The sequence below is a fragment of the Gadus morhua genome, chromosome 6, assembly GCF_902167405.1.
Source record: "Gadus morhua chromosome 6, gadMor3.0, whole genome shotgun sequence".
NCBI lineage: Eukaryota > Metazoa > Chordata > Actinopteri > Gadiformes > Gadidae > Gadus > Gadus morhua.
Window position 1 is genome coordinate 1,695,784 of NC_044053.1, and position 27,569 is coordinate 1,723,352.

General features: G+C 46.7%; 3 protein-coding genes across 6 annotated transcripts in view; 2 read left to right on the forward strand and 1 right to left on the reverse strand.

The window, feature by feature from the left end:
* Positions 1–975: 975 nt before the first annotated feature.
* LOC115545501 (protein asteroid homolog 1) lies at positions 976–4,891 on the reverse strand. The gene is made up of 4 exons (XM_030358765.1): positions 3,491–4,891; positions 2,995–3,202; positions 2,685–2,829; positions 976–2,296 (listed from the first exon to the last, which is right to left on the reverse strand). Exons 1-4 carry the CDS (start codon positions 4,742–4,744, stop codon positions 2,095–2,097), a joined length of 1,809 nt encoding a protein of 602 aa, XP_030214625.1. The 5' UTR covers positions 4,745–4,891; the 3' UTR covers positions 976–2,094.
* Positions 4,892–13,667: 8,776 nt separating this feature from the next.
* LOC115545521 (B-cell receptor CD22-like) overlaps positions 13,668–27,569 on the forward strand; it is a 34,268-nt gene continuing 20,366 nt past the window's right edge. The window contains exons 1-3 of one of the 2 annotated variants that reach the window (XM_030358798.1): positions 13,668–13,776; positions 16,409–16,717; positions 19,756–19,761. In XM_030358798.1, the coding sequence (XP_030214658.1) occupies positions 13,731–13,776; positions 16,409–16,717; positions 19,756–19,761 (361 nt within the window). In that variant the 5' untranslated portion in view covers positions 13,668–13,730. The remainder of the gene's footprint in view (positions 13,777–16,408; positions 16,718–19,755; positions 19,762–27,569) is intronic. The other variant, XM_030358800.1, reaches the window with a different exon arrangement.
* LOC115545493 (protein asteroid homolog 1) lies at positions 20,965–26,958 on the forward strand. 3 transcript variants are annotated; one of them, XM_030358750.1, is made up of 5 exons: positions 20,965–21,028; positions 22,869–24,009; positions 25,235–25,442; positions 25,619–25,763; positions 26,255–26,958. In XM_030358750.1, the coding sequence occupies exons 1-5, from the start codon at positions 21,024–21,026 to the stop codon at positions 26,643–26,645; spliced, it is 1,890 nt and encodes a 629-aa protein (XP_030214610.1). In that variant the 5' UTR covers positions 20,965–21,023; the 3' UTR covers positions 26,646–26,958. The 3 variants fall into 3 exon arrangements, with proteins under 3 accessions (XP_030214610.1, XP_030214611.1, XP_030214609.1); XM_030358751.1 differs by lacking the exon at positions 20,965–21,028 and having other exon boundaries at positions 22,630–24,009; positions 26,241–26,375; XM_030358749.1 differs by lacking the exon at positions 20,965–21,028 and having other exon boundaries at positions 22,634–24,009.

Sequence of the window (27,569 nt, forward strand, 5' to 3'; positions counted from 1 at the left end):
GAGCCTCCATCTCACTACCACAGCTCTGTCCATAGGACTGACCAGAGAGAGAGAGAGAGAGAGAGAGAGAGAGAGAGAGAGAGAGAGAGAGAGAGAGAGAGAGAGAGAGAGAGAGAGAGAGAGAGAGAGAGAGAGAGAGAGAGAGAGAGAGAGAGAGAGAGAGAGAGAGAGAAGGAGTTACCTTTTTCTTCCGAGAAGGCCGGGTCCTTCACTGGTAGCTGCGTGGACTTTCTATGGCAATTTACTTGAGTTAAATGGTTTGCTTTGTAAAAACATCAGGTTCAAACAAATTTGAGGTATATTAAATTTCCTTTGTGTAAGTTTCACTCAAAAATGTCAATTTTTCCCTCTTTTTTTTTATTTACAGTTACTGAAACACATTGGTAAAACATGTACTAGATTAATAATATGAGAAACATACCACTATTTCGGGAGCAATAAACTACGTTGTCTCACTTTCAGGGACCAATAGATTTTTATAAAACTTCTGATGCAAAAAAATCTTATTCTGATGCAAAGAAAAAAGGGTGCTAATTTTCAGTGAAAACGAAACCGCTTGCATTATTTTATCAGCTGTGGGCGTTTTCATTGCCATAAAAACGTGAGCTAATCAACAAGTACAACATGTTCTAGACCAGTGGTTCTCAATTCTTTTCTGTCATTCCCACCCTAGGAGACCGATATTTTTTCGCGCCTTCCCTACCTGCTAATATTGACTTATTTCGATTAATAAAATTAGCGGAGATAACATCTGCAACAGCTTAAAACAATTTCCACATGTTTTTTGTCATTATAATCTTTGATTAGTCAGATAGCTCCAGCCGGTCTGAGCCGACCGTTTGGTTCTCCTCCCTGCGTCGGTGAGGAGGAGTACATCTATACTCCTTTCTCTGAGCGATTGGAGCCTCCTCATTCTGCTCAGGAAACCGTGGTGGAGACTTTAGGACAAGACGGAGGAAAGAGCGGACAACCTGCTGACATGTTCTGAGTTTATTGATTTATATCATGAATTACATTAAATAAGTGCATAGTAAAAACAATATGTATATATATGTGTATATATATATATATATATATATATATATATATGTATCTACTGTATATGTTGCATTGAAAGATCGATCAGCAGATCATATTAACATATTTTAACCAAGCCCGAAACACAACTCATGATTCAGGCTTAGAAAAAGCCTACAAGCTTAATATTGTGATTCAATTAAATTCAATCCAATTTTATTTGCATAGCCCTTAATCACCATTACAGTCTCAAAGGGCTTAACAGGCCAAATATTTGTGACACCCCCCTTTACCCATGCCCCCACACGGGCAAGAAAAAACTCCCTTGAATCAGCAAGGAAGAAATCTTGAGAAGAAACGCAGTGTAGGGGATCCCTTCTTCCAGGGATGGTCAGGAGTGCAATGGGTGCCACAATTGACATACAGGTAAATACATGCACATCATATTAAAATGGTGATGGGGTTCTGGCCGGTTATCCATGAGGAGAGTCCAGGCATCCAGTCCAGTACCCGCAACACGCTAGAACAGAACCTAGGAGGGAAGAAAAAGGAGCAACATCCTATTCTAATCTTTTACTGTTCTCAACTCTCCTTTTTCTTCCTTCCTAGGTTCTTATTGATGATGCAATACCAAAATGATATGAAGAACAGGTTTTATAACTCTGTTGCTGCTTAATCTATGACTGTAACGCTTTACCCCAACACTGTGCCCCATCAGCCCCCCCCCCCCCCCCCCCCCCCCCCCCCCCCTGCTCACCCTACCCCGCCCTCTACTGCTTACTCCTCCTGCTTTTAACCTCCACTCTAGACCCATCCGAGCCCTGCAGCCCTGCGCAGCTCCTCCTCCTCCTCCTCCTCCTCCTCCTCCTCCTCCTCCTCCTCCTGGCTGAAGTGAATAATACACTCCATGCTCTTCCTCCGCTAGGCTTCGGCCCCGCCCAGCTCCTCCTCCTCTTCCTCTCCCCCTCCTCCTCCTCTTCCTCCTGCCCCTCCTCCCCCTCCTCCTCCTCCTCCTCCCCCTCTCTCCTCTCCTCCTCCTCCTCCTCCTCCTCCTCCTCCTCCTCCTCCTCCTCCTCCTCATCCTGGGTGTTGAGGTGAAGGGGCTCCATGCTGGCCCTCAGGCCCCCCAGCTCTCCTGTTGGCCCCGGGGTCTGGCTGGGTCACTGCTCCCAGGAGCCTCCAGTACAGTCTCCTGAACTGGTCGTCCTGTACGATGTCCTCTGGCTCCCTCTCCTGGAGCTCCTTCTGCAGCCGGTGCACCAGCCTGCCCTGGTACAACCTGGACCAACCCAGCTGGGATTAATGAAGCACTGTCTTATCTTACCACTACATTCTGTTGACCCAACCCTCAACTTTCTCACAAATTTGTATGCGTTAAAATGTCTGTGTTACAATATCACAGTCTTGTGATGTTATTCTATTCCTTAAAGTACCTTCTGACTTCAACTTAATAAGATGGTCTATGGTCCATGGAAACAGTAATGGCTAGTTACGGTTTTCCTATGCAAACAGTACTGTCCGGTTGATGGTGTTGCTATGCAAACATTACTGTCCGGGTGATGGTGTTGCTATGGAAACAGTACTGTCCGGGTGATGGTGTTGCTATGCAAACATTACTGTCCGGGTGATGGTGTTGCTATGGAAACAGTACTGTCTGGGTGTCTCACCAGGCGAAGTGGGGTTTAGGAAGGGGCTTGCAGAGCAGCAGGTTGAGCTGGGAGGCGTCCTTCAGGCAGGCCTGCCATTGGTTGAAGCTGTGAGCCACGACACAATCCAGAGGCTCAGAGAGGTGGTCGGTATCTCCCTGCCAGCCTACACACACACACACACACACACACACACACACACACACACACACACACACACACACACACACACACACACACACACACACACACACACACACACACAGGGAGTGAGTGTCTCTATGTGTGTGTGTGTGTGTGTGTATGTGTGTTCACCACATGTGCTACCTACCTGTTGTCCCTCCTGTCAGTCGGGTCAGTTCTCCTTGGACCATGACCATCAGCAGAGCTTTGAGGACTGTCGGCTCGGGGCTGGCCCTCATCAGCCAGTAGCGGGTCACAGCCACTGGGAGGCGCAGGTGAGCTGGAACTCCCTCCAGCGTCTCTTCCTCCACGCCCAGCGTCTCCAGACACACCCGCAGCCTCACAGCGGGGTCTGCCTGGGAAGTGGGAATAAAGCACATACACAGACAACCGAAAGATGGAGGAAGACAGGGTAAACAGGTGAAGTTAATAGCTTTATTTCTGGTTAATTGCCAAATTATCTCAGCGGTTATTTCAACTGTCTCCGATACACAGATACACGTGCCTACTTCACTAGAGGGAGGGACACATATGTCATGGTTATTACAATTAAAAGTATTGGTAAAGCAGATGCTTTCCAGATATATCCATTCAAATAATCTACAATCAACCTATCATCCAGCTGAATGAGTCGGTAGGCCTACCTGGGGCAGAGAGTCCAGCCTCAGCGTCTGAGCGGCTCCTTGGACCAGCGGTCGCTCCTGGAAACTGGCGAGCTCCAGACCGTCCCGGTCCCCCTCCTCCACCTCACCCCCCCTCTGGCCCAGCAGCAGCCCGTACCACACCTGCCGGATGTGCTTCGAGGTGAGGTTGGAGCTCTGTAGGTCGCTGCGTTCCACCTGGGTTCGCAGTTTGATCCGCCTGTACACAAGCAGGCCCAACACGTCCCCGTTCAGCTCTCCTCTGGCCACTTGCGCGCAGACCCAGTCGGGGACGCAGCGCAACATCTCAGCGGGCAGCGGTGGAACGGTTCCCTCACTGAAGAACCCCCGCAGAGAGGAGCTGGGGAGCTCGTACTCCAGCATGGACTTCCTCAGCATCTTCCGCGCCTCCGTCCGCTCCTGTTGACTCTTGCTGGGCATGAGTTTCATCACTGCTGTCAGGGTGTCTTCTGTCGTCCGGTCTGTCCTGGCTCTAAGCCAACTCAGGAGGCCCAGCAGGGTAGCAGCTCTGAAGTTCATTCTGGGATTTCCCGCTGGAATGTATTTGTCCCACCTAACATCTCTGAAGTTGAAGTATTCGTTCCCAGCCAGCGAGGCGAAGACGGGCAGCAGCTGGGGGTTGATGAGGTAGAAGGAGCAGAAGTTGGACGTGGTGTATCGCCTGCATGGGATGCCACGACGCGTCTCCACTAGGCGCCACTCGAAGTGCTCCAGGTGCAGAAGCCCCCCAGGAAGGTCAAAGATGTAGAAGTCGCTGTCTGTGGACAGAACCGGGCAGCACCACTCTTTGGCCAGGGCAGCCAGCCGGCCGTCGTCCTCTTTGAAGCACTTGACCAGCGGTACCTTCAGGTCGTTCAGCGTCTGTCGGAAAACGTGCTTGGTGAGGGGGGGGAGGATGTACATCTTCTTGCCCGTCAGAGCGGCCTCATGGGTCTTCTGGATAATCTCTCTGGACTGGTCCCGGATGGTGTCCAGTTTGATGTCGCTGGTGCCCTTGCCTCCGTCCATCACCACGTATGGTTTGATTCCACAGTCGGACAGAGTCTTGAAGAAAGCCTGGACCTCTGCCTGGAAGGCCAGGTACTCCCCGCCGTGGTTCTGGTCCAGGTTGGACGAGTAGTAGAGGTGGTAGAGCAGATTTTTTCCATCCACCACCAGCTTGCTGTCCCTGAAGTGGAAGTCCGGGGAGATCCTTCTGTTGTCCTTCAGGAGTGAAGATAAGCCCTGTACCCCCATGGTGACTGACAGGTCGAGCTCTAACTTTAAGGGTGACTGGACTGGTGAAGTTCTCACTTTACCTATCTGTGGCGACTGGACTCACCCAGAGAGGATCCCAGCTCCTTTATACGCCAGCACACACACACACTGCGATGGCTCCTTAGGCTTCACTTTGCTGACATCTACAAGATAGGACATGACACACACACACACACACACACACACACACACACACACACACACACACACACACACACACACACACACACACACACACACACACACACTATCGCACACACCACACACACTATCTCACGCACACACACACACACCACACACACTATCGCACACACACACACACACACACACACTATCGCACATACCACACACACTATCTCATCACACACACACACACACCACACACACACACTGGGAGTGGCTCTCCATTTCTCTATGAGGCTCGTCTTCGAGACATTTTCAAGGTATCATCTTGATTTCTATAACCACCGTAATAACTTGGTCCTGCAGCCGAACACTTAAAGCCTGTTGTACTCATGTGTATTGATCTAGTAGCAGTAGGTCTATATCAGTCAATGATTTGAGTCGCGTCACTCAAGGTACTTTATGGTCTACGTGCGATTTCCGAAATGATCTAGGTCCCGTATTAACCCCGCTCATGACGGTCTGACTCCCTCTCTCTCTCTCTCTCTCTCTCTCTCTCTCTCTCTCTCTCTCTCTCTCTCTCTCTCTCTCTCTCTCTCTCTCTCTCTCTCTCTCTCTTTTATACTACGTGTAGAATTTTAGCTCTATTTAGAAGACTAAATGACATCCCTGTGTTCCGTAAACATCAGTTACATAATATAACACATAACATAGCAGCTGGGAGTACGAACATTACACAACGCCGAGACGATGATTCAAACAGCATGAAGGCTGCTGGGTTTCAGGTGAATCACCATGGCGACCATAGAATACATTGCATTAAGCTCACAAACATTTCCATTCACTGACTTAAGAATAGCAAAATAGAATGCCCGTTTATCGCTAGAAAGGTTATCAAAGTGCATTTTAATGTTGAAAATATATACACACTGGGATTGCCTCTTTAGGTTTCACTTTCCTGACAACCTCAAGATATGACATCACACACCCACACACCCAATCTCTCTTTCACACACACAGCGCCCAATCAACAACACAGGGAGACAGAGACGGAGTAAAAGGAAGCAGGATTTATTGGGACTAGGGGTGGATGACAAGCTGGGCCTAAGAAAGCGGTAGTCAGGCAGGCGAGGGTTCGTTAACAGGGAGTCAGTCAGACAGGCAAGGACGCGGCGACAGGCGGGTAGTCAGGCAGACAGGGGTTCGGCGACAGGTAGGCAGAGTGACGGAGGGAGAGTTAGGGAAGAGGGTTACGAGAAGAACAGGAACACTGAATTAATTCTAGAAAACGCTGGTAGGTACGATCTGGGTAGTTGTAAACGACGATCTGGCGCCGGCTGGATGGAGATCCCCGGCTTAAGTAGGAAGTGGAGATTGTAGATTGAAAACCGGTGTGTCGGGAGAATGAGGAACAGTGGCGTCAAGTGGGGTGTTGGACCGCGTAGCAGGACGCGGCGTGACAGAGATGACATGAATACACAACACCCAAAATTGGCATGTAAAAGACCAATGGTGAGCACAATTGACACCTGAATGCGACCGAATGGACTTAATAACGTTTATGTTACACACACACACACACAAGCTAATCCAAGGTGGTCTCCTTCCTTGTGGGCCAGTCCCCAGACCACATAGCCCTCCTCAACCTTCAAAGAGAGAGAGTATAAAAGAGCGGAGGAGATCAACATTTTGAAAATAAACAACCTACCAAAAACGTAATCTCTGCGCCCTTTCTCTCTACCTTTAGCCATTGAGAAATGATTCAATTAGCAGGGAAGAGGGATTCCCTGAACCAATCAGGGAAGAGATCCCAATATTGGTTGAAAATAAGCAAAGACCTTATAATGAGGAGGGCGCATTCGACCTATACTATCCTAGAGCATTTCACTCTGTAAGATTAAATTTAAATTAGAGCTCATAATCTAACCTACAGCCCCTTTAAGTCACAACTCACATCCTGTGTGCCAGCAGAGGTAACATATTTTTTTTACATTGGATTTATTGAGTTGACTTACAATAAGCGCACTCAACAACGAAGATACAACCCAAAAAGTGCAACATTCATATGATCACATAGAGGTCATCAAAAAAGCAAAGCAAAGGGCTTTCAGTGCTACTATAAAGAATCAAGAGATCACGGTGACACCCAGACAGATGGTTCCAATGCTCTCTGAAAGCCCCTTGACTCCTGTAGCCCTGTCTGCGTGAGCGTTGACATCCCAGGTCGCCGTGGCGACCTGCGGACCAGCGGGGGCGACCTGCTGTTGGAGGAAGGCGGCTGGAAGGACTGGACGGACGCGACCAGGTCGTCGCTCACCTGAGGACCTGCGTCTGCAAGCACACGGGGAACAGTGTTTAAAAGACAGGTGATAGATACAAAGACAGCGAGGCTCTGTGCTTGTTTCAGCAGCTCTGAAATGCAAACAACCCCACAATCTGCATCTAGGTGAGTCCTTGGTTTCTTTTTTTAAGAAATAGGCGACTCACAGGATCTCTTCCCTGATTCCTCGAAGGCCCACCAGATTCTTTCAATGTCACATGTGTGTGTGGTAATGTGTGGTTTTCAGTAAAAATGGCAAACCATCGTTGCTCGCCCTTTCTCTCCGGCACAGGGTCCACATGAAGCTTAAAGTTTAAGCATTGCATGAAAACAAGTCCAGCCAGTTGAGTGCATCGCAGTGCCAGAGAAATCATGCCTCTACTCTTAGACGACTAACATGACATATAGCACGACGTACAAAATAACAATCATTCAAAGCCCCTCAGGTTGTTTTCTTTTCGAACCCCTCTCACCGACCCGGGAGGCGGGAGGTGTCTGTCTCCTGGGACAGTTCCAGGGCGGAGGGAGAGGGTCTGCTGCGCCGGGCGTCTACCCTATCCTCTGTAACGCCTGGAGCATCGCTTATCTGTCTGTAGGCCTCTTGGAGAGCCTCCATCTCACTACCACAGCTCTGTCCATGGGGGGGGGGGGGGAGAGAGAGAGAGAGAGAGAGAGAGAGAGAGAGAGAGAGAGAGAGAGAGAGAGAGAGAGAGAGAGAGAGAGAGAGAGAGAGAGAGAGAGAGAGAGAGAGAGAGAGAGAGAGAGAGAGAGAGAGAGAGAGCAGGAGTTACCTTTTTCTTCCGAGAAGGCCGGGTCCTTCACTGGTAGCTGCGTGGACTTTCTATGGCAATTTACTTGAGTTAAATGGTTTGCTTTGTAAAAACATCAGGTTCAAACAAATTTGAGGTATATTAAATTTCCTTTGTGTAAGTTTCACTCAAAAATGTTTCAATTTTTCCCTCTTTTTTTTTATTTACAGTTACTGAAACACATTGGTAAAACATGTACTAGATTAATAATATGAGAAACATACCACTATTTCGGGAGCAATAAACTACGTTGTCTCACTTTCAGGGACCAATAGATTTTTATAAAACTTCTGATGCAAAAAAATCTTGTTCTGATGCAAAGAAAAAAGGGTGCTAATTTTCAGTTAAAACGAAACCGCTTGCATTATTTTATCAGCTGTGGGCGTTTTCATTGCCATAAAAACGTGAGCTAATCAACAAGTACAACATGTTCTAGACCAGTGGTTCTCAATTCTTTTCTGTCATTCCCACCCTAGGAGACCGATATTTTTTCGCGCCTTCCCTACCTGCTAATATTGACTTGTTTCGATTAATAAAATTAGCGGAGATAACATCTGCAACAGCTTAAAACAATTTCCAAGTTCAGTTTATTAACTCAATTTGTAACATTTGATCAAGACTGCTAAGTCTGTGTGAATCTTAAAACAGAGAAACAAGAGCACATGATTCACTGGGGTTTGCATTTAATTTAAAATATTTTGAAACAGTAAACATTGGTCACTTGTCTGCTTCATCAGCTTATGCCCTTTCAAAAAAAATGATATATGTTCATCTTTCAAGCATGAATAAAGACACCAAGTCGCGCCCCCCCCCCCCCCCCCCCACACACACTTTTTATTAGCTGAGGGCGTTTTCATGAGCCTCATAGTATTAGAACATGTTGTACTTGTTGATTAGCTCACATTGAAATGGCAATGAACATGCCCTCAGCTGATAAAATAATGCCAGCGTTTTTTTTTAACTGAAAATTAGCACCAATGTCAACTTTTTCTGCTCCTTGCACCTTATCATGCTACGCAGCATTACAACCCCCTGCTGACTAAAACATGAAGCAATTCAAGAAGAGGCATAGATAGAATCGCCTTGTGGTCAACTGTGATTTAATAGTCATCTGACAGATTATGTCAAGTTTTATTATTATTATTATTATTATTAGCTGGTCATGTTATAACACAGCTGGAAATTGTGGATTTTCTGATAAAGACTAGCAAGCCTTTTTGACAGACAAAACAGCAGAAACTATGTTAGGTGCGCTCGTGCTGCCTTTTTGGTTTTGTCAAACAGGAGACGCCCACCCACCAATCAGAGCTTAGAGATTCCTGCAGGAAGGTTGCGCTCGATTTCACTAGCCCATTTGTGCCTGTTCATTAGTGTACAGCATCCATTCTCTCATTGCTTGTGTAAAAAAAAAAGTAAGGTATTAGATTTGAGGACGAAATGATAGGGTGGGCTAAGGCAAGTTTTGGGTGGGCTTGAGCACGTCCGAAAAAGGTCTAGCTTCGCTACTGGCCTACACACATAAATAATTGTAATACACCAACATTGTAAACTGTCATAGATAGCTACACAAGCAAATGAAAAATTTAATTCCAACGCTACTTAAATGTTAATTAGACTATTAACAATAATATAAAATTATACCGTAATGCACCTGTTCTTTGTCTTTGGATCTTTTGAATAAATGGATCAATATATGGTGAATCACAATGATCGCAAGCAGAGGACCGTGAGAGATATTGAGCAGCAGCTGAACCAGTCTAAAAATTGGACACGTTAACGGAGCACTGAACTAGGCCCTCCTCGGATGCCAGTAAACAACATTTGTTTCACTACGACTCCTTTCAGCTGCACACCTCCTTCTCTGGCAAAAAATAATTAGAGAAAACAGCGAATAAAACGCTTGAGGTGGTGTTTTGAAAAGAAAAAACGTAATTCTTTCTAGGACATGGCATAAAGGTAATTATGAGCCTTTGATTGATATCCAGACATTTTTTGCGGAGACACATTCCTGTTCCCCACTTTTATTGGAGTGAACGGAGATATCTACTTCTGGGCCCCTTGAATCAAGGGACCCGTCCACACCCCACTTAAACAGCTGCAATACCAGGCTTGGCCGCTGCACTGGTGGATTGCGGAAGTATGCACTGTTCCTGGGGGCTTGGTCTGCCATCTTTAGGAGGAGTGTGGCGGCCATCTTTAGGCTGAGTGGGTCATCCATCTTTAGGCTGAGTGGGTCATCCATCTTTAGGAGGAGTGGGTCAGCCATCTTAAGGAGGTGTTTGGCCCTACTCATTCTGCATGACTGCAGTCTGCCCAATTGGTCTGACCTATTGCCAAAGGCAGTGAGCTAGTCCCTTGGTTTGAGGAAGTAGTCTGAAGGGAGGGATGTCTTATTTTGATTGGATCATCAAAAAATGTAGCATCTCTCTGTCTTGTGGCTCCAAATTGCCAAACCTACCTTAACTCTGTCTCTATCACAGAATGAGGAAACACAAAAAGGAGAACAAGAGAATCAACAAACCTGAGAACCAGAGAATCAACCAACGAAAAGACAAACCACAAGGCATATATATAAATGAGCAGAGTCACTGTTGATCCTTATCACCAGAAGTCCCGCCCCTCTCTGCCCATTGGCCAACCCATGAAATCAGGGGGAGAGCGAGAGATAGTGTGAGATAAGCTCAGCAGACCACCAATACTCATATTTCCCTGTCATCAGAGAACATCTCGTAAACTAACATCCGCAATACCTTGTTTATAGGTCAGCGTTTGAATTCACACACTTTGTTGAGGGGTAATATATGGGGGTCACTGAGATACAACTATCATGAAGACAATTAGTGCAGCTTATTCTGCCAGTTATTTTACTTTAGACATGGTCATTGTTGACGTTATCCTGTCGTGTTGACTAATAATAATGGCTGATCAATAATCCATATGCACTGGAGATACTCCACCTGTGACCGATGTTGGCCGCGTACATTGTGGCCCATCGTGCATCCCTAACTTCTAGTCTCTAATGCCGCTTTTCCACCGCACATGTAGCTCGACTCGACTCGACTCGACTCGACACGACTCGACACGACTCGACACGGTAGCAGCACGGGTCGTTTTCCACCGCAAATAGTACCTCCTGGACGTGGGCGGAGTCGGCTGCGCGAAAGGGCCGTGACGTATTTTTGTACGCGACGCAAACAACACTTACGCAACCCACACATGGACAGAACCCACATAACAACAATGGAGGACATCGATAACATTACTATTATTAGCTGGCATGTTGAAGAAGTTGAAGAAGTGGAATATGTTGGCTGCGGCGCTGCTATGGCTGTTACCAGCATGGTTGCCATGTCGCTCTCGTGACTTCGTCACACTCTCTGGCCAATCAGTGGCCAGCCGTCTGCCGACGTCACCTTTTAGCATCGGCTCAGCCGCTTGGAACCTAGAGTGAGGCGGTACTAGAAAAAGCAGCCACTTCAGGTACCAGATACCATGTTTTCGCGGTGGAAACGCAAAAAATGCGAGCTGAGTCGAGTCGGGTCGAGTCGTGTCGAGCTGGTACCATGCAGTGGAAAAGCGGCGTAAGATGGATGAATCAATTAAAGACATAACGGTTGCTCAATATAATAGAAAGTCAAACTCTACTTCAACTTATGTTTTGTTACAATCTAAACCAAGTTGTAGATCAATCCAAAGCAAAGGGACTACTTCTATAAAACACGTTGATAATGGCACTATAGGCAAGGCAAGGCAAGGCAACTTTATTTATATAGCACTTTTCATACACATGGCAGACTCAAAGTGCTTCACATATAAACATTGTTATACAATAATATAAAATAATAGATAAGTAAAAGAAAACATATGCAAAGAAATGAGTAAAATAGAAAGTTAAAAAGGTGCAATGTATTTAAGAAAGTGAAAATAAAGGGAAAGTTAAAAAGGCATTTTAGTAAAATAAAGGTACACGTATCAACATTGACAAACTAGCAAAGATGAACAAATCACTTGGATGACATGCTATTACAATATAACTAAACTCAGGACTCTAACCCTTATACAAATACAAACAAACTCAGGACTCTAACCCTTGTACAAATACAAACAAAACTCAGAAGATCTTAGTGTTCTAGAAGGCTTATGTAGTGGAAGCATATCAGTTAAATATTTTGGGCCTAAACCATGTAGGGATTTATAGGTTAGCAACATGATTTTAAAATCAATTCTCTGACCTACAGGAAGCCAATGTAACGATTTAAGAATTGGTGTAATATGTTCACATTTTTTGGTCTTTGTTAAAACTCTAGCAGCAGCATTCTGAACAAGCTGAAGCTTCCTTAGAGTTTGTTTTGGGAGACCTGTAAGGAGACCATTGCAGTAATCAAGCTTACTAGTGATAAAGGCATGTACAAGTTTTTGTAAGTCTTCGGTGGACATGAGCCCTCTAAGTCTTGCTACATTTTTAAGGTGATAATATGCAGATTTTGTAACTGATTTGATGTGACTTTCGAAATGTAAATCAGAATCCATGATAACCCCTAGGTTTCTGGCTTTGATTGAGGTTTTCAGGGACAGAGAGTGAAGGTGTTGGGTTACTTTAAGCCTTTCCGTTTTAGCACCAAATACAATTATCTCTGTTTTATCCTCATTTAGCTGAAGGAAATTTCGGCACATCCAGTCTTTCATTTGCTCAATGCACTGGCACAGCAGATCTATGGGCCGATAGTCATTTGGTGATAGCGATACATAGATTTGCGTGTCATCAGCATAGCAATGATGGTCAATATTGTTATTATGCATGATTTGCCCTAGTGGGAGCATGTAGATGTTGAATAAAGAGGGTCCTAAGATCGAACCTTGTGGGACTCCACACATCACGTTGGTTGATTCTGATACAAAGTCGCCGATGGAAACAAAGTAGTTCCTATTTTGTAGGTAGGATCTGAACCAATTTAAGACTGTGCCTGAAAGCCCCACCCAGTTTTCTAACCTGTCCAATAGTATTGTATGGTCTACAGTGTCGAATGCAGCACTGAGGTCTAGTAGCATTAGTATTGAGGTTTTGCCAGAGTCTGTGTTAAGACGGATGTCGTTTACAACTTTAATGAGGGCGGTCTCAGTGCTGTGCAGGGGTCGAAATCCTGATTGGAAGGTGTCACAACAACCAGTTGATGCCAGGAAGTGATTAAGTTGCTGGAGGACAACTTTCTCAATGATTTTACTTATGAAGGGCAGATTTGATATTGGTCTGTAGTTGTTAATAATAGAGGTATCTAGGCTCCGCTTTTTTAAAAGGGGTTTAATAACTGCAGTTTTCAGGGCTTTTGGGAAGTTGCCTGACTGGAGAGAGTTGTTAACTATCTGCAATATGTCTATTGCTAGGCAGTCAAAAACATTCTTAAAGAGGTTGGTAGGTAAAGAATCAAGACAACAGGTGGATGGCTTTAGTTGTGTAACAGTTTCCACAAGAGTTTTAGAGTCAATAACATTATAGGGACGTTCTACTGGGCCAATATTAACTGAACTGCTGATTGGATGTCATGTCAATGAGAGAGGGAGAAGGGAAGCTATATATGGTATTTAAAGCATTGTGATGGGAGGTTATTGGCTATTACAGAGAATATCTAAAAGGAGGAAGCTACATGTGAAGACTATTACTGTAACCTTTCACAATCAGCCATTCGGCCCTCCCCCCTGTCCAGCTACGGAGCAGATGAAGATGAATCCATGGACCCTCTCTGCACTCCTGCTGCTAGCTGGTAAGCTGTAATGCTTCTTTTATTTACTACCTGGAATGTGTCCGTACACAAACTGGATCCTGCTGGCATATTGGCTTAAGCTAGAGTTTATTTTAGAGTCTAATGGGACCTCAACTCTACCACTAGACACAGACATAGAAGGACACTTTGATCAGTTAATCGTTTCATATGTTATCATGATAATAATAGCAGTGATGATAATGAAAATGCATTGTTTTCTTTAAGGGCCTCACCAAAGTTAGACACGATATATAATATTATTATCTATTATTCTTTATGATATGATATCATAAATATGACATTGATATAATATCATATGATATCGCATCCACTGGGCCCACCACCTGTGGGAAGACCCGTTGGGGTCGGGTGCGCAGCCACATGGGTGGCAGCGAAGGTCAGGGGTCTCGACGGACCAGACCCGGGCGGCAGAAGCTGGCTCTGGGGACGTGGAACGTCCACCTCGCTGTGGGGAAAGGAACCTGAGCTTGTGAGGGAGGTGGAGCGCTGGCAGTTAGATCTGGTGGGGCTTACCTCCACGCACAGTCTCAGCTCTGGTACCGTATTCCTGGATAGGGGTTGAACTCTATTCTTCTCCGGAGTTGCCGAGGGCATGAGGCGCCGGGCGGGTGTGGGGATACTCATAAATCCCCGGCTGAGCGCCGCGGTGTTAGAGTTTACCCCGGTAGACGAGAAGGTCGCCTCCCTGCGCCTAAGGGTTGTAGGGTGGAAAACTCTGACTGTTTGTGCGTATGCACCAAACAGCAGTTCAGAGTACTCAGCCTTCTTGGAGACCCTGAATGGAGTCCTGTATGGGGCTCCAGTAGGAGACTCCGTAGTTCTGCTGGGAGACTTCAACGCCCACGTGGGCAACGATGGAGACGCCTGGAGAGACGTGGTGGGGAGGATCGGCCTCCCTGATCTAAACCCGAGCGGTCGTTTGTTATTGGACTTCTGTGCTAGTCATGGATTATCCATAATGAACACCATGTTCGAACATAAGGGTGCTCATAAGTGTACCTGGTACCAGAGTACCCTAGGCCGAAGATCGATGATCGATTTCGTGATTGTCTCTGATCTGAGGCCGCATGTTTTGGACACTCGGGTTAAGAGAGGGGCGGAACTGTCAACCGACCACCATCTGGTGGTGAGTTGGATCAGGGAATGGGGGAAATTTCCGAATAGACCTGGTAAGCCCAAATGAGTAGTGCTGGTGATTTGGGAACGTCTGGAGGAGGCCCCCGTCCTAGGTATCTTCAACTCACACCTCCGGCGGATTTTTCTGCCATTCCTGAGGAGGTTGGGGGCATTGAGCCGGAGTGGGCGGTGTTCAAAGCCTCCATTGCTGAAGCTGCGGCGGCTAGCTGTGGCCTCAGGGTCTTAGGCTCCTCAAGGGGCGGCAACCCTCGGACACCGTGGTGGACACCGGTGGTCAGGGAAGCCGTCCGATTGAAGGAGGCCTTCCGGGATATGATATCCTGGAGGACTCCTGACTCGGTTGCAGGGTACCGACAGGCTCGAAGGGCTGCAGCTGCTGCCGTGTCGGAGGCTAAGCAGCGGGTGTGGGAGAAGTTTGGAGAGGCCATGAAGAAGGACTTTCGGTCGGCACCAAAGTGTTTCTGGAAGACTATCCGGCACCTCAGGAGGGGGAAACAGGGAACCATCCAAGCTGTGTACAGTAAGGATGGGACTCTGTTGACCTCAACTGAGGAGGTCGTCGGACGTTGGAAGGAACATTTTGAGGAACTCCTGAATCCGAATAACACGCCCTCTATGTTGGAGGCAGAGCTCGAGGTTGCGTCGTCAATTTCCCTGGTTGAGGTCACTGAGGTAGTCAAACATCTCTGCAGTGGCAAAGCCCCAGGGATTGATGAGATCCAGCCAGAAATGCTAAAGGCTCTGGGTGTTGAGGGGCTGTCATGGTTGACGCGCCTATTCAACATTGTGTGGGAGTTGGGTACATTGCCAAAGGAGTGGCAAACCGGGGTGGTGGTTCCCCTGTTCAAAAAGGGGGACCAGAGAGTGTGTGCCAATTACCGGGGCATCACACTTCTCAGCCTCCCTGGTAAAGTGTACTCCAAGGTGCCGGAAAGGAGAGGAGGAACTCGGATTAGAGCCACTGCTCCTTTACTTAGAAAGGAGTCAGATGAGGTGGTTCGGGCATCTGGTAAGGATGCCCACTGGACGCCTCCCTTGGGAGGTGTTTCAGGCACGTCCAGTGAGGAGGAGACCTCGGGGAAGACCCAGGACTTGGTGGAGAGATTATATCTCAACACTGGCCTGGGAACACCTCGGGATCCCCCCGTCAGAGCTGGTCAATGTGGCCCGGGAAAGGGAAGTCTGGGGCCCCCTGCTTGAGCTGCTCCCCCCGCGAGCCGACCCCGGATAAGCGGATGAAGATGAGATGAGATGAGATGATATGATATCAAAGATTACATAATATGATTTAAAACCAAACACATTTCAATATCAACGTCTCACCCTAACCTTCTCAGAGGGTCTTTACCATCAACGAGTCACTCTCATTCTCACAATGACGCTGAAAAGCAACTTGGAGAGAGCATGACCTCATGTGAGACCCTCCCTTAGAACCGGGCTCCCTGTTGTGACCCCGACTGTCTGCTTCCTCCAGGGCCGCTGGGGGTGGACCCTGACTGGCACGTGGAGCACCCTGACTCCTTCTGCGTGGTGGAGGGCTCCACCGCCATCATCCCCTGCAGCTTCACCCACCCTGCGGGGCTCCGGGTGAACCGCGTGGTCTGGTGCCCCAATCACGAGATCTGCCAAGGCACCACGCCCAACGTGTACGACAGCAGCAACGTCCGGGCCGACAGCAGGTTCCTGTACCTGGGGGACCTCGTCAGGAACTGCACCTTAAAGATCATCAAGACGGTGAAACAGGACGCTGCAACGTACCACTTCCGCTTCGAGACCAACGGCGGAGGGGGCACCGGGCAAAAAGGAGTCACAGTCACAGTCACTAGTCAGTGTTACTTCTACTTATAGTACTCTCACTAGTGTTAGCAAGGCGTCCAGTTGTAAAATAATGTCTCACTGTGTCTTCAACAGATGGAGAGGATATGAAGGTCAGAAGCTCCGTCACTGACAATGTGGTGAAAGAGGGCGGTCAGGTCACACTCACCTGTACCTCAGCCTGCTCCTTCCACCAATTGGACGTCCACTGGTACAGAAATGGCCACGCCCTATCAGAGACAGGCCCCTCCCTCCACCTCAGCGGTCTGACCAATGACGACGCAGGGAATTACACCTGCTCTCTGGACTCCAGTGGGCAGAGAACTTCTGCGTCTTGGAGTCTATTGGTGTTGGAAGATGAAGGTGAGCCCCTCTGTGTTCACTAATGCACATGAGGGTGGTCCCTCATCTAATGTAATAAAGTGTATTATAGTCTGACATTATCTAATGTAAAATAGTTTATTATATTCTAACATTATCTAATATAGTCTATTATAGTCTAACATTATCTAATCCAATATAGTATATTGTTTTCTGACATTATATATGCTACGCGTGAACCTCCTAAAATGGCACAATTCGATTGGTTCGCTAACTCGGGATATTGGGCAATATCCCAAGATTGAGATCTCAAATAAAAAACAAACAAATAATCCCAGCAAAAAGTGTTATCTTGTTTATTTTTGGTGTCTTCACGTGTAGTATATACTAAACTAGATTCGTATATATTTACTATATACTACTATCATTTTGTCGAATAATTGTTCAATAGTCTATGATAGTCTAATATTATCTATTAAAGTCAAGTATTGTCTAAAATTATCTGATATAGCCTATGATAGTCTAATATTATCTGATGTAATCTATGATAGTCTAACATTATCTATTATAGTCTAGTATAGTCTAACATCATCTATTATAGTGTAGTATAGTCTAATATTATCCGATATAGTCTATGATAGTCTAACCTAATGACCGCTCCATCCATGGATGAATCCCTCGTGTTGTTCTCCAGGATTCCACCGGTCCGTCCACCTGGTGGTTGCCGTGGTGAAGGGCGTGGTGTTGGCGGTTCTCCTTCTCCTCCTGGCTGGGGTTGTCTTCGCTAAATGGTGCACAAACAAAACCAATCAAATGTAAAGAAGCGGTTTGTCGATATGAGACATTGAAGTTGATTAAAAAAAACATTTGTACGCGTAAAGTAGAAATGTTCATGGTAATAAATGTGTTAAAGATGATTGTATTTTAGACTAATTATTTTGTCATATTGGAGTAAATTTCATTGACGTCCCTGTAGGCTGTGGCTGACGGCTGGTCTCAGCAGCCTCACCTGGACTGAGTCAGACTGAGAGACTCTGGGGCTGGTGGGGCTGCACACCTGTTGTACGTTGGCTAGTCAATGCTCACAGGTTAAACCAGCCGTCACCACACACACTCAGGTGATCACCTAGATGGCAGCATGGATCACCATCTTCATGTGTCATGGACTTCAATATCCGCAATAAACCGGTTTGAACTTCATCACTCTGTGTTCTGTGTCTTGAAGAGCCCAGCGAAAGCCATCTAGGTAGAGTGGGTTGGCTACCTTTAGGAGGAGTGGGTCAGTGGGTTGGTGGGTTAGGGTTAGGGTTACCACTCAGTGGTCCGTTATGGCTGATTGGAGGGTTAGGGTTAGGGTTACCACTCAGTGGTCCGTTATGGCTGATTGGAGGGTTAGGGTTAGGGTTAGGGTTACCACTCAGTGGTCCGTTATGGCTGATTGGAGGGTTAGGGTTAGGGTTAGGGTTACCACTCAGTGGTCCGTTATGGCTGATTGGTGGGTTAGGGTTAGGGTTAGGGTTACCACTCAGTGGTCCGTTATGGCTGATTGGAGGGTTAGGGTTAGGGTTACCACTCAGTGGTCCGTTATGGCTGATTGGTGGGTTAGGGTTAGGGTTAGGGTTACCACTCAGTGGTCCGTTATGGCTGATTGGAGGGTTAGGGTTAGGGTTACCACTCAGTGGTCCGTTATGGCTGATTGGTGGGTTAGGGTTAGGGTTAGGGTTACCACTCAATGGTCCGTTATGGCTGATTGGAGGGTTAGGGTGCCACTCAATGGTCCGTTATGGCTGATTTGAGGTTTCCTTGCTCGGCCTTGTCCTTTATTGCTCTTGTTTATCTCTGAGCTGTCTCCTTTTCACATTCCTTTTTATGTTCTTATTTTCGTGTGGTAAAACCCCCTCCCGTCTCCCCGATGTAGGCTTTTTTGCATAATTGACATGGTATTTCATATATGACGTTGCATTTATTGTATTGATCAATTTTGTCCTTTGGGTGAACTAGCAGCTGTGGTAGTTTTGTGCGTGGTTTTAACGGTGTGTTGATCTGGTGCTTCTTCATGACCCTCTGGACGCGCTCAGTGACCCCTGATGTACGGCAGTGTCACTGTTCCTTCCTCTCCCTTTGTAGTTCCTTATGTTTTTTACATTTCGTTCCTTTCTGTATTGCCTATTGTGGATACTGACATGTTTTCAGTGCATTCTGTATGTGTTGTTCCTTCTGTGCTCTGTCCTTGGGATCCGTTGTTAAAGCTGCCCGTTCATGTCGTGCTCTAACCACTGAGAGTTTATGAGCTATTGGGTGTTCTGATGTCCAAAGTAGGTATTGGTCTGTGTGCATCGATTTCCTATAGATTTTTATTTTGATGTCTCCTTCAATCGTGTGGTGGATTTTTAAGTCCAAAAAAGCTATGGATCTGTCATTTTCTTCTTCATGTGTGAACTTTATGTTGCCAGTGTGGTCAATGGAATCGAGGTGATCTGTGATTTCTTGTATATGTCCTCTCTTTATGTTTTCCAGGATGTCATCCACGTACCTCTTCCATAGTGTGAGCCTGTACGCCTCCGGTGCTGATGTTATTGCTTCCTTCTCCAGGTGTTCCATAAAGAGGCCACACATTATGGCTGATAGTGGATCCCCCATGGCGAAACCCTCTTTCTGCCTGTTGATTTTTGTGCGGTACTGAAAATAAGTTGAGGTGGCGATGAAGTCGAGTAATTGACTGATGTCTTTTACCGTCAAATTTGTGCAATTCTTGAGGTTTTTGTCAGTTTTATGGCCGTTGCTGTATTTTTTGAAAAGTTGCTTCTACTGGTGTGTTGGTGAAGAGTGAGACGCCGTCATGTGATATTAATATTTCGTCCTTACCCACTTTGATATTTTTAAGTTCTTTTGCCAGCTCTTTTGAATTTTTGCAATGTTGTTCCGTTTGACCTAGTAATGGCTTCATGATTTCTGTGAGAGACTTAGAGACCCGATGCTGTCCACAATATATCCGTCGAAACATGTCAAGGTAAAGAAAATAACATCTACCAATATATGTGTCTGTGATAAAAGAAAACTATAGTGTTATAAGCAGTTAGTCATATTTTCATTGTTTAATCAACCTCTTAGTGGTTTTTCAGCAATATATTTCCTTACCTCTGTGTGCTCTGTGATCATTACAATATTATGGTTGTGGGCTTTTTCTCAGTGTGAATCTTGAGTTGTGTTGATAGCGAACCGCAGCAAACCAAAACAAGAACCTCACTGACCCCATCTGTATGGATTATAATGTTACTGAAGTTCTGTCCAGAGGTTCTTCTGTCGGAGAACCGTCGGAGAACCGTGTCATCTCAGGAATATAGACTGTGACTCAAAGGGATCTTTGTAATTTACCTCTATTTATTATTGAATTATTTATGATATACATTTAGAGCTGAGGTCAAACCTTTATTATTTTATATTAAATATTTGTATGTGAGATGATACATTATGTTCTTGTCACGTTACTTGCAGTGATTGTATTGGCTATATTTTCTGTCACTTTTGGTTCAAGGGTTTTGAATGGCTGAAGGCCTCTTGATTGTATCCTCCCTGGCAGAACATGATTGTCCAATCACCACCGGATGTGTTGAGGGGGTGTGGCCTATATGACATGTAGGGCATATTTCTTCTTGCTAATCTTAAAGAAGGCTTGAGGGCCGAAACATATTCCAAATTAAAAAGAGATACATATGGAGCCTGAGTGGGCAACACTTTCTTTCTACTGCTACAATGAAGTTCTGAAACATACACTATGTTAGTGTGTGTGTGTGTGTGTGTGTGTGTGTGTGTGTGTGTGTGTGTGTGTGTGTGTGTGTGTGTGTGTGTGTGTGTGTGTGTGTGTGTGTCCTCCACCATCTGGCTGAAAGATTACATCTAGGTGCCACTAGAGGTCAGAATGACCAACACACGAAGCCAGGAAACCAACACACATGTCGTACGTACAAGAAAACACAGAGCAGTTGTTAAAATAATTAGTTATACTAGCATCCACGCTAGTAAACTGCCTATATTACACTAAGTATGAAACAGAGAGAGAGTGTGTGTGAGTTTATGGGCGTGAACAGCTGAAAGGAGATCAGCTGTTCAGACGTCGTTGCGGTTTTCTATTCCAGATAGGCCTATATATAGACCATTATAAAGGAGCTTTTATTTCGTTCAGTAATAACATGCAAACCAGGCCAGTTTGTGATAAGGGATTAGTTTGTTCTTTTGTTGGAGAGTTTCATTTCCCAGGGAGTCGAGATCCGGACGTTGTTCCACTTTCGGTTCTTCTCTGGTTCTCAATAAAGAAAGAAAAATCGTTTTATAGGGAAGACAACGAGTATGAATATTATGAAGAAGGACGTAATATTGGCAATGTAATGCGTTAAAGGCATATAGCGTCCCAGAAGTTTAACTTTAAAATTCAAGAGTATTTTAATGTCATTTGTTTGAGATGGTAGAGCCATCCGAGAGGGAAATGCGCTGTGATCTGTGTAGTATGGTGCTTTGGTGGATAAATACTGGCCTACCCTGACGGAACTAGGACCATCCACTGTTCAACAGGCCCACCCAAAAACTTTCTTTCTTCTATTCTGAAATGCTTTATTTGTGCAATGCGGCAATCTTTGTTGAAATTGATGCTTAATCCGATTTGCGTTAAAGGGCAGTTATCTTCGTGGATGACCATGAGATCGCGGAAAGATATAGTTATTATCTCGTAGTAGCCTAGGCTACAATTGAATGCATCTTCTTTGTATAATAAGCTCTCTGTTGCTAATGATATCGAAATATTGTTGAAAACTTAAAACAATTAGGCTAAACAGAATTCTGAAATAGTCGGCCTCGTGTAATACGATCATAACTAACCTATGTGGGAAATATTCGATTCCTGATCACTTTTACAGTCTATACTTTGGATCTATAGAGTGACGCGCTAAAGCACAGCCAGGTGTGGTGCGCAATGGAGATTCCAAAGCGCTAATCTTAGTCAGTAGGCTACGAGACGTCTTTACACTCCCGGACCTTAAACACTGGCGGTTTCCTTTTTATGTAAATGCGATTAGACGCTCCGCGGAAGAAGAGGAGGCGCAGGGGTGCGGGTAGAGGTGTTGCTAAATTATCTCTACAACAGAGACAATAACGCAGCGATATCAACATGAGCAGTTCTAAATGGAGAGACGGTGAAATCCGCGAGTTATCGCGGATAGGTCCGTCCTAAGCACCGAAACTTTTTTACAATGCAATAAAATATTTAACGATCATCAAGCAGTATAGTCATTTGCATTAGGTTAAACAGGGATTTGATGACGTTTTTAATTTAAGCACCACCCACAATTGGTCTGGCCCATCCACAACAGGAATCCTGGCGCCGTGCCTGGTCTGACCACGGGACTCAATCTTTGATTGGAAAGCGAAACTTAGAGAGAACTGCGAAGCCACTCCCAGGGTGGGTGTGTGTGTGCGTGTGTGTGTGTGTGTGTGTGTGTGTGTGTGTGTGTGTGTGTGTGTGTGTGTGTGTGTGTGTGTGTGTGTGTGTGTGTGTGTGTGTGTGTGTGTGTGTGTGTGTGTGTGTGTGTGTGTGTGTGTATATAAAGGAGCTGGGATCAGTCATCATAGACGCTAGAATGTATCCAGTCATAGGTGGAGTTAGAGCTTGACCTATGAGCCATCATGGGGGTAGATGACCTGTGCTCGCTGCTGGAGGACTACAGCCAGATCTACCAGGACATCCGCTTCAGGGACAGCAAGCTAGTGGTGGACGGCACTAACCTGGCCTACGACCTGTACTACAGGTCCAACCTGGACCAGAACCACGGCGGGGAGTACCTGGCCTATCAGGTCCAGGTCCAGGCTCTCTTCAAGGCTCTGGCCGACTGTGGAATCAAACCGTACGTGGTGATGGACGGAGGCTCGGGTGCCAGTGACATCAAACTGGACACCCTCCTTGACCGGGCCAGGGGGAAGGTCTGGAGGGCCCAGGGCGCCGCTCTGAAGGGCAGGAGGGCGGACATCCTCCCCCCCATTTCCACGAAGGTATTCGAGCAGACGCTGAACAACATGAAGGTGCCGCTGGTCAGGTGCTTTGGAGAGGCAGACTGCCAGCTGGCTGCCCTGGCCAGTGACTGGTGCTGCCCGGTGCTGTCCGGAGACACTGACTTCTACATCTACGACCTTCCAGCAGGGCTTCTGCACCTAGATCACTTCCAGTGGGAATCAGCTAAAAAGAGTCCGACCAGGAGTTACATCCCCTGCAAGCGATACACCACGTCCAGCTTCTGCACCTTCTTCAACATCGACCGCCAGCTGCTGCCCGTCTTCGCTTTGCTGGCCGGGAACGACTTCGTCAACATCAGAGAAATGAACTGGGACCAAAATGTTCTTGCGGGAAGACAGAGAGAGATAGAGTTGTCTCAGACCGCCTGCCTGGAGGGACTCCTGAGGTGGATGAGAGGCTTCCAGACGATTGAAGACACCTTGACAGCAGCGATGGATCTCATGCCCAACATGAGTCAACAGGCACAGACGGAGGTGCAGACAGAGGTGCAGAAGTCCATGCTGGAGTACCGCCTCCCCAGCTCCTCTCTGCGGGGGTTCTTCAGCCAGGGAACCGTTCCCTCACTGCCCGCTGAGATGTTGAGCTGCGTCCCCGACTGGGTCCGTGCGCCCCTGGCCAGAGGAGAGCTGGGGGCTGACATCCTGGACCTGTTGGTGCACAAGAGGAAGATATTGCCAACCCAGGTGGAGCACAGCGACCTGCAGAGCTCCAACCTCACCTCGCGGCCCATCCGGAAGGTGTTGTACGGGCTGCTGCTGGGCCGGGGAGGGGGCAAGGTGGAGGAGGTGGACCGGGTCGGTACGAAGCCTGCGAGTGTCAAGGTACAACCGCTGGTCCACGGAGCCGCTAAAACTCTGAGGCTGGACTCTCTGACCCAGGTAGGCCTACAGACTCATTCTGCTGGCTGATAGGTGGATAATAGATGGACAAGAGATCAACCAAAGATGGATAACCAATTGATATTAGATTGATTATAGCAGCAGCACCTATTAAGAAGAAGGCTTACATGTCAGCAGCAACTTTAAAAGATCGGTACAAATTCAATGAATACTTCACGATAGTTACATTTAATTGACTGTTTTCAGGGTGGTTTTTCATCTAATTGCATTACGTTTTTGGTCCCATGGCATCAAATGCCATAATTCACTTCATGAGGTTTTCTAACGTTGAAATGAGCTACCCGAGCCTGCCTATGGTCCTAAGGTGTAAAACGAGCCAAAGGTATCCTGCTCTGCCTTTGATAAAACAAAGCTCAGACGCGTGGTGCCTCGGCGCGGCCCGCTGCCCGCTGCTGATGCGGTGGCCCCTCAGCAGCGGGCAGCGGGGCTCTGGCGGGAGACAATCGTGGTCAACAATCGTGGGCAACGTCCCCTTTCTCCTCCATGTCGCGGTTCAGTCTACTTCAGATTGATGTGGAAGAACCAGAGACGCAGTTGTTTGAGATTCATAATATCGTCTGGAGACGCACAGAGTTTTTGGCCGTGATAATGTGTGTTAAATTATACAGATATCTATGTATAATATAATATTGTTTAGATAAAGGGCTCAAGGACTACCGCCGGAGCACCCGGAGTGTTCTAGAATATTTACAGAACAAGGCCAAAAGCTGTGTGCGCCTCCGGATGATATTATGATCCGAGCCATTGCGATACATCCACTGTAAACACGAGCGCATGGTACCGTGGCCGCAATCTGCTCAGGGTCACACCCCCACCCTCCACCTTAACCCGCCTCTAAAAAACAGCACGTTTGTGGAAAGCTCATTGTCGGACTGGCTCGTAGTGGCTGTAATTCTGCACCAAGGATGAATTTCTTGAACGTCTTCAAGTACTGTGTTAGGGGCCCACTAACACCTACATAAAATAATTCATAAAGTAGCATGCCATGGGACCTTTAACTAGCCATATCTTAACCTGGTTGACTGTCTTCCACATTGAGACCAATTAAATTCTCAAAGTGGGAGGGTAGTAGGTGTATGCATGCTGCAAGTCTCATAAATCATCTGCATTATGTAATAAACAGCATGTTTTGATCCTATAGAAGGAGTGATCTGAGGGAAACCATCTAAAAGTGTTCTTGGTGTGGTTTGTTCCCACTTCCCAGGCAGACCGCGCTGTGAGGCTGCGGGTGTGTCTGGAGACTCTGGGCGTGGAGGTAGAGAAGCTGGAGGGAGTTCCAGCTCACCTGCGCCTCCCAGTGGCTGTGACCCGCTACTGGCTGAGGAGGGCCAACCCTGAGCCGACGCTCCTCAAAGCTCTGCTGATGGTCATGGTCCAAGGAGAACAGAACCGACGGAAGGGATTGACCATAGGTAGGTAGCACATGTGGTGCCAAGTTACTTAACTCACTCACTTATTCCCTTAATCACTCGCTCAATTTGTGTGCCTGTGTGTGTGTGTGTGTGTGTGTGTGTGTGTGTGTGTGTGTGTGTGTGTGTGTGTGTGTGTGTGTGTGTGTGTGTGTGTGTGTGTGTGTGTGTGTGTGAAGGCTGGCAGGGGTATTCCAACAGCATCTTTCGGCCTCTGGACTGTGTCGTGGCTCACAGCTTCAACCAATGGCAGGCCTGCCTGAAGGACGCCTCCCAGCTCAACCTGCTGCTCTGCAAGCCCCTCCCTGAACCCCACTTCGCCTGGTGAGACACCCGGACAGTGCTGTTTCCATAGCAACACCAACTCCCAGACAGTACTGTTTCCATAGTAACACATCACCCATCAAGTACTGTTTCCATAGCAACACCATCACCCAGACAGTACTGTTTCCATAGTAACACCATCACCTAGCTAGTACTGTTTCCATAGTAACACCATCACCCAGACACTACTGTTTCCATAGTAACAGCATCACCCAGCGTGTACTGTTACCATAGTAGCACACGTCACCTAGTCAGTACTGTTTCCATAATAACACCATTGCCTAGCCATTACTGTTACCATAGTTACACAATCTCAAAAGCTCGTGTGGAGACATTACAAAAAAAATATTGAAAGTAACGTACCGAGATTGGGATATTTTAACAGTAATAAAATTAGTAATTGTAAAAGACACAAATTTGTGACAGAGAAAGTTGAGAATGTGGTTCCAAGATAAGACAGTGCTTCATTAATCCCAGACGGGTCGGTCCAGGTTGTACCAGGGCAGGCTGGTGCACCGGCGGCAGAAGCAGCTTCTGAACAGGGAGCCAGAGGAGATACTTCACAGCCCCCAGTTCAGGAGACTGTACAGGAGGCTCCTGGGAGCAGTGACCCAGCCAGACCCAGGGGCCAACAGGAGAGCTGGGGGGCCTGAGGCCCAGCTGAGGGCCAGCATGGAGCACCTTCACCTCAACACCCAGGACGAGGAGGAGGAAGAGGAGGAGGAGGGGGAGGAGAAGGAGCTGGGCGGGGCTGAAGACCTGGATCAGGGCTCTGATTGGCCTAGGGTGACGGTTGGAACACGCTACAGAACCAAAGACAGGAAGGACCGGTCCAGAAACCCAGAACTGGGGAGGAAGCAGGAGTGGGAGGGGTGGGGATGAGAGGGGAGGGGGGATGGGGGGACTGATGAGGGCCAGTGTTGCTATTTAGATATATTGTTGATACATTGTTGTTTCTCTTTCTTCTGACAAATGTACTGATTGTAAGTCAATCAGTACATTTGCCACAGTCCACAGACCGTAAAAAAGCGTCTGCTAAATCCCCTAAACGTAAATGTAATGCTAACATACGAGGAGAGTTGAGAACGGTATGAGACAATTTGACTAATAAATTTAACTTGATGTAAAACCAAACCTAATAAGAAAATGTTTCCACCTTCTGTATTGATATTACTAAAGTTTTGTAAATACTTTACTATCGGTGGTCTATGGGTTGGTTGTGTTTTTGTGTGTGTGTGTGTGTGTGTGTGTGTGTGTGTGTGTGTGTGTGTGTGTGTGTGTGTGTGTGTGTGTGTGTGTGTGTGTGTGTGTGTGTGTGTGTGTGTTCTCATCATAGTGTATGGTGTGTTTGTGGGTCGAGGAATGGGCTAGTGTGGGTCACAGTGTGTGTCAGTGTGTGTGTGACCTCCACCATCTTTCTGATGGAGAGGCAGGCGTAGCCGTGCACCACGTCACCACAGTCACAACGCAAGGACCTCAGGCAACGTGATCCCCACCCAAACGACTCCAGGGGTGGTTTGTATCGGTCAGGGGTCGGCACCCCTAGGCACGAGTGCACGTGGCAGCATAATCATTGGCATTTTTTTTCTTTTTTACATTTTAATATTATTTAATTTTTTCACAGATACAATGGGGCAGCATAATCTTACATATTTTTTTTGCACTTTATTCTGTTCTGGGCATTTCCTCCCAGTGCAAATTTGTTTAAAGTAATTACTGAAAGCAGTGTTCTGAAATGGGATCAATTAATAGTTTAAAACCTATGTTGTAAGTTATAGAGAAGAAGATATATAAAATATTGTTGCA